The sequence below is a fragment of the Mastigoproctus giganteus genome, chromosome 1 (genome assembly GCF_048544385.1).
Source record: "Mastigoproctus giganteus isolate SK-2022 chromosome 1, ASM4854438v1, whole genome shotgun sequence".
Classification (NCBI taxonomy): Eukaryota; Metazoa; Arthropoda; class Arachnida; order Uropygi; family Thelyphonidae; genus Mastigoproctus; species Mastigoproctus giganteus.
This window is the reverse complement of record NC_143575.1, coordinates 108,289,506-108,302,865: the sequence shown is the minus strand read 5'-3', so window position 1 is coordinate 108,302,865 and position 13,360 is coordinate 108,289,506. Positions and strand designations below refer to the sequence as shown.

At 34.2% G+C, this 13,360-nt stretch overlaps 1 protein-coding gene across 1 annotated transcript in view; it reads left to right on the top strand.

The window, feature by feature from the left end:
* The window catches only part of LOC150091088 (growth hormone-regulated TBC protein 1-like), a 214,834-nt gene that overhangs the window by 64,607 nt on the left and 136,867 nt on the right, over positions 1 to 13,360 (top strand). The window contains exon 4 of the mRNA XM_090381738.1: positions 11,422 to 11,533. Coding sequence (XP_090237864.1) covers positions 11,422 to 11,533 — 112 coding nt within the window. The remainder of the gene's footprint in view (positions 1 to 11,421; positions 11,534 to 13,360) is intronic.

The following is a 13,360-nucleotide window of genomic DNA, read 5'->3' as shown; positions in this document are numbered from 1 at the left end:
ATAGATAGCAAACACAACGCACACAACAGATCCCAACAAAGAAACTAGTACGAATGAAGTATCTTTTCGATAAAATTATAAAAAAATGCTGCATTTGCAATATTGTAATATTAATTTAAATCTAAAAGAAATTTAGATTAAAATTTCTCCATTTAAAAAAATAAAATGTAACTCTTTTATTTTTAAAGAAATAAAGTTACAATGTTATTTAAAGATAATAATTTCAATTTTCATTCATTTGAAATTACTATTTATATTTTTAGTTCTTTCTAATCAAGGCTCCATCGATCCAATCTTTTTTTTTAATTATTATCAATTAAAATGATTATTTTTATATTTATTACAGAGGTTTTTTAATCCTTATATTCTAGAATTATAAATAGGTACTTTTTAATTGTTTACTTTAACATTTTATTTTTGGGCATCGCAGGCCACAAAAATTTTGTTGCGGCAGCATCCGGCCCGTGGGCCGCCAGTTTGAAACCCAAGCTATATATCATTGATAAAACTCGATTACCTGCTCTGTCTGCACTGCTCAGAGAACTTCATATCTGACTACACAATTACCCTCAGGTCTTTTTCATTCTCCACCTCCCTGAGTTAAATACCACACAGTTAGTACATTTCTCTTGGATTACTGCTACCCATATGCAGTACTTTGCATTTGTCAATGTTAAACTTCAGTTGCCACTTCTCAGCCAATCTGCCTAACTGTCCTAGATCCTGTTGCTGTAGCATACTGTCTTTACTGTCATTAACAACCCTGCCAACCTTTGTATCATCTGCAAACTTGGACATTTAGCCTGATATATCTTCATCGATAAATACACAAAACAACAATGGGCCCAGCACCGAACCCTGGGGGTCTCCACTATTAATTGTAGTCCACGTAGAGCAGTGTCCATTTATTTGCTGCTTCCTTCAATATAACTGGATAGATTCCATCTGCCACAAGTGTCTTTTTTATGTTTAACTTCAACAATTTCTCCTCCACTTTGCTCTCAGTTATTACAAAATCACTTAGCATCCTGTTAGATTTCGATAAATGTCTGACATTCCCCTCCTTGAATAACTCCTCATGTGTGAATGTAGATGCAAAATACTCATTCAGTTTATCAGCTACTAGAGCAGAATCATCAATAGTTGAACCATCTATGTTAAGTGAACCATTCTGATTCATCCCTTTCCTTCTAGATCAGGCCCGGGAAAACTATGGCCTGCGGGCTGCATGCAGAGGCGTCTCCGTAGCCAGGTGGGAAGGAGCAGCAGTGCGTAGCACACGCTTCTTGATTAGACCGGGGTTCGAGCCCGTCACCACCAAATAGGGAGCATGCGGAAAGGTCAGGGAATGACCACCGCAACGGAGCAATATGGCCTTAGTTGCTAATGCTCCTAAAAACCAAATAACAACAACAACAGCTGCATGCAGCCCGGCGCACATTTTTGTGGGGCCCGCGAGCTTTAATTGTATTTTCGAAAAAAATTTACTTATTTTATGCCTTTTGCGACACCTTTTTGAAAAATAAATTTGTATATGTAATACATCATAGAATTTGTCGACTTGTAAATTGTTTTGTCATCTCTGTATTGTTCAAATTGAGATAGAATTTGAAATTGTGCGTGAACCGGAGCGAATCAACGGGCGCTTTCATAACGGTATAATTTGCGATTATAAAACTAACAATGCGAAACTACGGTAACAGACAATCGGTGATGACGACAACAGCTTTGCTGTGGTGGCGGAGTAATAGGATAGGACTGCTTACCAGCCGCAGTTCCAATCTGTTTTCTCTGACGGTCATCTCGCAGTTAGTTTTTTTTTGCGTTATCTTCGGTTATCATCTTGGTGCCAGTAGCGATAAAAATAATAGTTACACCCTTTTAAAAATGAATAAAAAAACAAAAAAATTCAACAAGAGCATCGTGTCTTCAATGAAGAGTGGAACACAAAATATTTTTTTGTTAACATAAGTAACGAGACTATTTGTCTCGTCTGCCGGGAGAGTGTCTCAGTGCTGAAAGAGTACAATATTAAAAGACATTTCACTACTAAACATTCCGAATATGGTGCCAATATAACTCCGGAAGTGAGAAAGGAAACTGCTGATGGATTGATTCAAAATTTATCTAGACAACAAAGTGTGTTTACGCGGCTAACTAAGGAACAAGAAGCTACTGTAGAGACAAGCTGACATTAAACAGAAATTTGAGAATATAAGTTTATCTCGGCGAACCGTAGTAAGAAGAATTGAATGTATCGATACAAATTTGAATGAGCAATTATTATCAGTATTAGAATCCATAACATAGTACTCGATATCTCTCGACGAAAGTAACGACCAAAAGAATACTGCGCAGTTATTAATTTTCATACGTGGATGTACCTCTAATTTTGAAATTATTGAAAAGCTTCTTTCAATGGAATCTCTTCTTTCAATGGAAAGACCAAACAACGGGAGCTGATATATTTTAAAAAGTTGAAAAATGCTTAACAAGATATAATTTACAATGGAACAAAATGGTAAGCATAACAACTAACGGAGCACCAAGTTTGACAAGTAAAAATGTGGGAGCGTTAAAGAAAATTCGGGATAAAATTTGTGAAAATTATCCTGATTATAATTTAATTACAATTCATTGTATTATACATTGACAAGTATTATGTAAAAATGTGTTAAAAGTTGAACATGTCACATCTTGTATTATTAAACTAGTAAATTTAATACAATCGAGGGGGCCCTTCGTTAATTTTCTTCAAGATATTGAATCAGAGTACACAGATATTCCTTATCATAGCCAAATTAGGCGCCTCTGTAGCCAGGTGGGAAGGACACTTCTTGATTAGACCGGGGTTCAAGCCCATCACCACCAAATACGGAGGATGCGGAAAGGTCAGGGAATGACCACCGCATATCCCGGAGCAATATGGCCTTAGTTGCTAATGCTCCTAAAAACCAAATAACAACAACATAGCCAAATTAGCATTAGTAGGGGCATTTGATGCAAGAAAGCAAGCTTATGCAGCATCAGCCAAAAAAATAAAAAATAAAAATAAATAAAAAATAACCACTTCCACTTCACCCCTCTGTTCGTTCGAGTTACCTGTCCAGCTGAGCCTTAAACTTATTTAGGCTATCAACTTCCACGACAAGGGATGGAAGTCTGTTCCACCAACCAACCACCCGCTGGCTAAAGGCAAATTTCCTCACGTCTGTCCTACATCTGTCTTTCCTCAATTTGAATTTATGCCCTCTCAGGTGATTATTCTGAGCAAGAGGAAGAATCCCATCAGCATTGAGCATGCTCAAACCATTCAAGGCTTTAGGAAAAGTTCTTCGGCAAGTATGGGATCTTAAAGATGACATCGTTCTATTTTTAAAACTGAAAATATTATGCACTTTCCCGAATTAACTGATAATAACTGGATTTGTGATTTTACGTTTACCCTGGACATCGTGACACACTTAAATACTTTCAACACCGTGTTACAAGGGAAAAATTTATACCCCCATAATATGGTAAAAAGTTTGAATGGATTTCAATTAAAACTCCAGTTGTTCCTTCGACATTTATTGATTAACAAAGTAGACCGCTTTCCAACCATGAAGTTGCTGAAGATTCCAGAAAATAAATTTGAAAAATATTGTGAAATTATTAACGCTTTGAATGACAACTTTTCACGAAGATTTGGCGACTTCCGAAAAATTGAGACAAGTTTGGCAATAGTGCACAACCCATTTTCAATAGAAATTGATAGTGCACCGAGTGAACTACAGCTTCAGATTATAGATCTGCAGTGTGATACCGATTTAAGGGAATTGCACCGTCGTGAGGAAATATGTAAATTTTACAATACTCTAATTCGGACAAATTAGACGAACTTAAAAGATTTTGCCCGAAAAATGTTGGTTATTTTTGGATCAACCTACGTATGTGAACAAACATTTTCCATCGTGAATCTAAATAAAAATTCTTTACGATCAAGCATCACCAATGAACATTTATAAGCGTTTTAAGAATCTCAACTACAAAATTAACACCCAACATTAAAAAAAATGTTAAAAGATGTAAAACAGTTCCATTCATCTCATTAAATTCTTGGTTTTTAGAGAATAATTTTTTTATGTTATATTTCTTCTTCATGATAACAAATAATATGTATCTAAAAATAGTATTTTACATGCGGCCCGCCTTCTTTTTGAATTCCTATTGTGGCCCTTCAGCCCAAAAGTTTGCCCTGGCCTGTTCTTGATTTTACATAAGTGAAGAACTGTTAGCTGTTTTTCTTTGCATTCTTTGCCAAAGATTTCTTGTAATCTGCCTTTGCCTGCCTAACCTCCTTTGTGACTTGATTGCAGACTAGCTTATATCTGCCATAGGTTTCTGTGTTGCCTGATTTTTCTTCTCTTCCACGAGCCTCATTAATTCATCTGACATCCATTTAGGTCTAATCCTTGAACAGTATTTCTTAGTTGGTATGAAAAGCCTAGTAGCCTCCAAGATTAAGTCCCTGAAGGCTCCCATTAAGAATTCACCTCTGGTATCATCGTCAGTTGGTCCCACTGTATACAATTTAAAAACTGTCTAAGACCACTGTAGTCACCTTTATGGAAACAAAAACCCCTTCCCTTTATTCTTGATGGTAGTTACATATTTAAGTAAATCCCACATCAGTACACTGTTATCACTGTCACCTAGTGGTTCCTTTATCTGCAAATTCTTAATTCATGAATAATCACTGCTGATAATCAGATCAAGAGTATTACTTCATCTGGTTGCCCCTCGAACATGTGGCGCCTCTGTAGCCAGGTGGGAAGGAGCAGCAGTGCATAGCACAAGCTTCTTGATTAGACCGGGGTTCGAGCCCGTCACCACCAAATACGGAGAATGTGGAAAGGTCAGGGAATGACCACCGCATATATCCCGGAGCAATATGGCCTTAGTTGCTAATGCTCCTAAAAACCAAAATAACTATAACTAACATAACTCGAACATGTTGCCGTTGAAAACAATCCTCCAATAAATCCATAAGTCTTGCTAGTGTGCGAATGACCAATCTACAAGTTGCAGTCAATATCTGGAAAGTTGAAACCCCCCGTTACAAGACATTCTGATTTACTGGCCATTGTATAGAATTACTTCTATTTCTCTGCATAACTGTTCGTTGTACTCATCAGAGTCATTAGGCCTATAACACACTCCTACTATCATTTTCCCTTTCCCAGTGTTCTAAATGTTATAAATCTTGAGTTCTAACCTTGATGGGCATCCTTCAATGAAACTTTTTCCTCAACTACAGTAGATTCCTTCCCTTGATCACTAAAAAATTTCAGCTTCCACTACATCTTCAGTGAGTTCCTCTTCATTCCTGCATATTCTGAAACATGTAACATCTGCATCCACTTCACTGTACTCCTCAAAAAACATATTCCTTTCAGTTTAGGTAATGATCCACATCTACAAAAATTTCTTCAAGACTTCAAATTAGACTGTTCTTCACAATTAACAGAGGAAGAGGCATCATTCAAGGGAAAAAAAATCCGGCATTTTTGAAGCAGTAGGTGATCACTTTTTTATCAACCTCATCATACCATACTGAAGCATATAGATTTCACATTGTGTTTTGTTTTCCAGACACAGTGCAACGGTTTTGTTTAAGAGCATTCTTTAATGGTTGTCTTAAAGCACTGATTACACCTTGATCAAGTGGTTGAAGAACAGATATAATGTTAGCTGGCAGGTACTCAACAGTGATTGCACATAGGCCATTCATTTGGCAATGAGGGGTGCAGTTATGAACAAACAGCAAAATTTTTCTATTCTTATTATGATAGGATCAACTATATGAGTATGTCATAAAAATATAAATACAGTCAAAAGCTCTTTATGACGACTAGCTTTTTAATGGCCAAAAACATAATCACCATGTTACAGTCATTCATAGATTCTTCATAGATATTTAGTGACATCCAAGACTTTGCTGAATACATAGCATTGGTTTTCTGGATACATAGTCAGCAGTGTCTGCAAACCTTTAAAGCATCGGGGGTTTTTGGGCTTTCAAAATGATTAAGAGAGGAAGCTTCTCTGTGCCAAAATGTCTGTTACTAGGAGAATGGTAATCTGTTGTTTTGCATTTTTTTCAACACTACATTTCTTACTTTAAATGTAAGCATTTTTTCTGGTAGAAACTTAAAAAAAAACGTCCAGTTGCATCATCGTTGAAGATGTTATTATGGTTGTGTGCAAAACATTTTTAAACAATTTTCCCTCCATTCCTTTGTAGCTTCAGTGCTGACTGCTGCACGTTCACCATGCACCTTTTTGAAAGACAGCCCATGGCTCTTAAATTTCTGGAACTGTACATCACAAGACTTAATCTCAGTTATTCATCCAATGTGCAAACAAATTCAGCCTTAGTTTTTAAAAGATTTCTGTTCTTTCAGAATGATGAACAGTGTACTCATGGAAATACTGAACTGTTTAGAAATATAGGTCTTAGAACACATGCCATTATTTACAGCTTGTAAAATCTTAATTTTTGTTTGTAATTGGTGCAGCTACCTGCTTTGTAGGAACAACACCAATCAACCAACAGTCTCCACATACTGTGCACCAAAAGTAACTTCCAGTTGAAGTTAATTTCATCATGTCAACAAGTGTGAGAAATTGCCAATGAGTGATTTCTCATGGCAACCTGCAATCTTATTATTAGCTTCAGTATTCTTTCATTTGGAGATGTGAATATTGTAATTAAAAAACAAAATGGGATATAGAACTTTTTAGGTCATTTTAGAGAATTGGTTCATCTTTCAAGGTCATTGTTTGTTTGTTTGTTTGTTATTTGGTTTTTAGGAGCATTAGCAACTAAGGCCATATTGCTCCGGTAATATGCGGTGGTCATTCCCTGACCTTTCCGCATCCTCCGTATTTGGTGGTGACGGGATCGAACCCCGGTCTAATCAAGAAGCGTGTGTTACGCAGTGCTGCTCCTTCCCACCTGGCTATGGAAGCACATTTAAGGTCATTATAACGAATGTAAAATAGCATTAGATTTATGGGAAATTGGCCGGGATCTACCATACATAGTTTTTAATGGTCCAAAATGTTATAATGACTGTAACATTTTGGGTCATTAAAAAGCTAGTCGCCATAAAGAGCTTTGACTGTATTTATATTTTTATGACGTACTCATATAGTTGATCCTATCGTTTGGCATGCATTCATCAAATTGATCTTATCATTCATCAAGCTAAGATGCCTTTGGAAAAAATGTAAATAATTGCATATTACAAAAAATTTGTGGGTGCTAGAAGAAATTGTGATTTTTAAATTCATTACTGAAAAATTCTTGAATTACACTATCTTATTCAAGAAAGAAACTGAAAGAAAAAATATGAGGAACATTTGACTGCATGCAATTAACATAAATTTATTAAATTTTGAAACCTAAACGATCACAAACAGGCATCAAACAAAACCATATTTTGTTCTCTTCTTTTAAGCTGGTAATTCACATGCCTACATTTCTCTGTTATGATACCACTTGCACAGCCTTGACTCTGGAGACATGGTTTTATACTTAGTTTGGGTCTAATGATCTGATGGGTATGGTTGGATTGGACAGAACTGTTGTCCCATAGAACTGACAGACTACCATGCAATTAACATAAATTAGAAGCCATACCAGTGGCTGAACTAATCCCCCCCCCCCCAACAGCTAAGAACTCAGCCTCTCCCTGCACTTATCATCCGATGTTCCAGAGTAGTGTGCGTAACCACATACTCTGGAACATCAGCCTACAAACAAAAAGGACTGTCTGCATGTAAATTAATAGCGTAAATGTTTTTCAGCCTTTTTTTTTTTACCACATTTGAGGATCTCAAAATAATTGTAATGTATGGCTCTATTTGTGATTGTGTAGGTTTCAAAATTTAATAACTTACACTGTGTGTAATAAAAATTAATTACATGCAGTGAAGAAGTCATCTGGTTTCATTTACTTACCTGTGTGATTTAGTTATTCATTTCTTTTCTCACATCAGAAGAAAGAAATTCATTGTTGTCCAGTATAATGTACATAAATTTATTTATGTACATTACACTGGAATGTACATAAAATTTATTTATGTACATTACACCTCAACAAATTTATTCAAGATCTAGGTGTCACTTATCAAAGTTAGTCCCCAGATGGGAGATGGGATGCTTCAAAAATAGTCTCCTGTAATAGGTAGCATATAGTAGATTTGAGTCATATGATTAAGTAAAAATATCCAAATTTACTTTGATTATAATTATTATTGTTAAAATCATGCTTGTTATTAAACTCAAGAAAAATTAAATTTCTTTACATAATTAACTTTTATCTAGATGTTAAATTATTATTATTAGCTATATGGTGCAAGGAAGCCTGAGGCTTATGCAGCACCAGCCAAAAAAAAAAAAAAAAAAAAATTTGAGGAGAGAGAGAGAGAGAGAAAGAGAAGAATGATGATATCTAGCTCAGGACCCTGGGTAACTGGTGTTTTACCAGTTACCATGGCAACCTTGTTTGTGAAGCCATAATGCATAATAGGTTCTTAAAACATTATTTTGTTAAAGATTATATGCATATCAATGTAATATGCACTGTGTTAATTCTTAAGATAGTTACCAGTTCCTACATAATGCCATTAAGAACTTATATTAGTACACTATACTGATATAACTATCCCTTTTGGCCTCGGCACTAACAAGAATAAATGGAAATTTATTATTTTATTAATGAATTGACTTAGGAAGTGCTCTTGTCTTATTATTCAAAAATATGACCCTCATTCAATATTCTGTTTCCCTAACAGTAATCATTCATATTCAAGCCAGGTCTTTGTGCATAAGTTACTGAGTGATTTTTGTTTTTATGGAGTATGATAATTGGAAATTTTTTGAACAAAATATAACCATTTAGCATTTATTGAGTTAAGCCAAAAAAAAAAAAAAAATTAAGGAACTGCGATAATTATGGTTCTTAGAACTATTCTTCTTTGAATTATAATTATTTTTCACTAGTTAATGTTTGCTGATACAGTAGAACTTCAATTGTCTGTCAGGGTACAGGACTGAGACCATGATGGATAATCGAATAGACGGATAATGGAATATGTTCATTAAAAACATTATACATACAATAGACCGGGTCATCTAACTTGTTTATTTTATTACATAATAGATAGCATAATGAAATTTAATTAAACTTTAATTATTATTTATTTTTTACCAGGTCATCAAAAAATCATAGTTCAGATATCTGTGCCTACCTGTTTTTAATATTTTGACTTACATTGGTCTAGTAATTTCGTAAAAAAATTTAAAAGAAAACAGTATTACATACATACAGCATTGTTATTATGTCATTAAAGAAATTTAAAAGAAAATATGTAATTTATATTACATAATTAAATTTCTTTTTCTAAAAGAGTCAGTCTTTCTTTTGTTTCATTACCCCTCAAGCCTCTTGGCAGACAATGTTATGAATTTTACGCAAAAGTAAAACTTGTGTAGCATCTCCTTCTTGTACCTCAAACCACTCAGTGCACTTTAACAACATAGTTTCAGCTTCACAGTGGCTAATTATGTTTGTTGTTCCATCAGCAGCAGCTTTTTCTTCTTCAGTTTCAGAATCATCCAAAATGTCATCACTCTTTGCTCAATTTCATTGTCGTCTAAAATTTCGCATCTGACATCCATTTTGTCCATATCCAGCCAATCATTTACTTCCTCCATCAAAATATTTTTAAAACCAGGAACATTTGAACATAACTGCAAAATTTCAGTTTTTTTTAGAATGGTTTCTGTATCAGTTGAATATATTTCTGGCCACAACTTATTCCAGCTTCTTTGTATTATTTGAACTGGAACATCATTCCAGGCATCAGTGAGAGTGAAAATTGCATCTTTTATAGTGTAGCTTTTCCAAAACTCAATCGCATCTAATTTATTTTCTGCCGAAACAAATTTTTGAATGAACATTTTGCGATAATGGCGTTTCATACTCCCAATCACGGTTTGATCCATCGATTGAGAGATGCCGCGCTTGCTGGCAGAAAGTGTCATGATATTTTGCCATCATTGCTTTTTAAATCACATACATGTATGGGATGAGTAGACATATTGTCCATCAGTAGCATTGTATATTGTGGTAAACCTTTTGATGCCCAATGTGATCTTACACATGGTACAAATATTTTATGAAACCAATCATGAAATATATCTTGGCTCATCCACGTGTTTAATGTCAATATTTCTCAAAAAACATTGTGAGAAATATTTAACTGGCAAAGCATTTAAATTAATACTTTTAAATGATCTAGGCTTTTTTGGTTTTCATATAGAGCAACCAAAGGCAATTTATAACTATTGCTTGCATTAGCACATAACATTATAGTGATGCGATCTTTTTGCATCTTATATCTTGGTGCCATATGTTCAGTCATTGAGGCCAGTGTCTTTTGAGGTAGTGCCTTCCATTTAAGGCCAGTCTCATTGCAATTGTATATTTGGTCTTTAACCAAATATACAACTGTATATGCAACCAAATTGTATATAACCAAATATACTTCAATCGGCTATTTCCTTCTGTAGTTTTTCACGGTAAACAGAAATTGCAGCTCTATCTGCACTTAGCTTTTCACCCTGGACCGACAACGGTCAAATACCATGCAGAAACTTATATTTGTCCAACCATCCAATGCTAGCCTTGAATGAAGGATCTCCACCTAGTTTTTTATTGATTTCAGTGGCTTTTTCGATTATTATGGGTCCGAACAATGGAATTCCTTGGCTACATTTTTGAAGGAAACATTGCAATATCCAGTTGTTCATTTTTAGCAAGCTTCATTGTTTTATGACTTTTAACATTTCCTTTAGTGGTTTCAATTTTCAACACGTTTTCGATTTTGTCTGCATCACGCTTTATATCATTTACTGTTGTTTTTCCTATTCCATAAACCGATGCTATACTTGTAGCACTTTCATCCTTTCTTAGACCTTTGATTATTTTAATTTTTTGTGATAATCCCTACACTACTCATTTACGTTTCTCTGTCATTTCAATGGGTTTACTAAATAAAAATTATTAAAATATGAAACAAGAGGTTAAAGTACAACCATATACAGTGAGTTGTAAACAAACACTGAGTGACACATGGCACCAATATCACACTGAATTACGGCATAGTGGGGTTAAGTGATGGTTAACAGAGACTGATTGTAAATAGGGTGATGGACAATCGAAGTTCTACTGTATTGTAGCTTTATTGATTGTAGCCTTAGAGATGAATTTTTTATTTTAATATGTTGTTATATGATTAAAAGTAAAAAAAAATATTAAAATTAAGAAATGTTAATTTTGAGATAGCAGTTTCAGTTTCTTCTTATAGGTTTGGACAAATGTGAGCAGAGCTAAAGAACTAAGGGACCAGAAACCTGATCTTTATAATACCTTATTGAGAGGACCAAAGAAGGAAGATTTAGTTGAAACAATCACACTAGGTAATAATAGAATATGATTCAAAAAGTAAATACTTTCAGATTTTCATAAAACATGAACCATACTGTACATATGGACAGTAAATACTCAGATACTAAATGAAAGAAACTCTGAACTTTTGTTTTAAATTCTGATGGATATTGATAAAAATAATTTTTATCATATCCATCAAGAAAAACATGTCGGTAAATGTCTTGTGTGTGGAAAAAAGCATTTTATATCATCCAATTTTGAAAGATAAATTCGGTGATTAGTATTTAAAATGACTTTCATACAAGCAAATAGGACCTGCAGTAAGGCAAATTCACTTATTAGTGTTCTACATGACATTTTGTACACACTAAAAAATGTAAGCAATCTCTAATACCTTATTGAGATTGCTTGATTCTAATGAGATTTTAAAAGATAAACTTGAGTCGGAAATTAATGAAATACTTTTAACTATTCCTGCAAAAAAAATTTCAAAGCCTAGAAAATATGGACTGAGATAGTCTACAACTATCTCAGTACAATAGCATCATCCAGCATAGAACCTGAAAGGGCATTCTCTACCACTAATCAATTATGTACCAAAATTAGATCCAGTTTAAACAATAACACCATTGATTGCTTATGTTTCTTAAGAGCTCACTTTATTCGGACTGGTAGTATGGATGCTTAAACATAATTAAACTTTGAAGTATCAATATGTAATTTTTTGTTTTTAGATTAACTGTGTTTTTAATAATTTCTTCAGATAATTTATTATTGCAATAAAAGTTTTAAATAAACATAAATTCAAGTAATTACGGTACTTGTTTTTTTTTTTTTTTCCGTACTTTATTGCACCTAACTGTCATCAAAATTTATTGAGAAAAATGTTTGTTTTGGAATACTGGTATTAATACCGGTATCCCAGTTTCATAAATTAAAAATACCAAAATACCAGTATTAAGATTTTGACCGGTATTTTGAGTCCTACCTACCTACCTAGCATTTCTGCTTGTGCAAGTTTTTCACTCCTGTTGGTGTAATATGTTTTCATCATATCTGCTGAAACATAACACCAATTGTGATTTTAAACTTTATTTAAAAATACGGTTTGTTAAAATACAGTAGTTAAAAATACAGGCTTGATAAATGTATTCACAAGTACTGTGTTCTGAAAGCTCCTGGCCATGTAATCTTTTTGACAGGACTGTCTGAAGGCGCACCATGTGGGAAATAGATTGTTCCCCTTTCACATAATTTTTGAGATGATTCAGGCACTTTGTTATTGAGGGTTCAACTTTAATTATGTTTTATTTGTCTTGGGCAGTTGATCTTTTCAAAATCACTGAAGGGATACACTTGTACATAAATTATGATTTTGGACTGCAGACCACATTAAATATAACAAGCATGTGGAATGTACCTTGTACAAATCATTGATTGCATTTGGTGGAATCCAAATTCATCCCATAGAATGCACCTGAGGTGCATAAATTCAAATTGAGGAAAGACAGTTGTAGAATAGATATGGCAAAATTTGCATTTAGCCAGCTAATGGTTGATTGCTGGAACAAACTTCCATCTGTCATTGTGAAAGTTGACAGCTTAAATAAATTCAAGGGTGAACTAGACAAACTTTTGGAGTAAATGGATGGTTTTTTTTTTTTTTTTTTTTTTTTGGCTGATGCTATTATATAAGCTTGCTGCTTTCTTGCATCAGTATGCCCCCACTAATGCTAATTGAGTCTAAAGCAGAGATATGCTAGATTATAGCAGTAATTCATGACATTGTCTATTATGCTTAGCAGATGTCAGGGAACTGAATGGCATTCATGTTACCATCCCCATTGATTATAAAA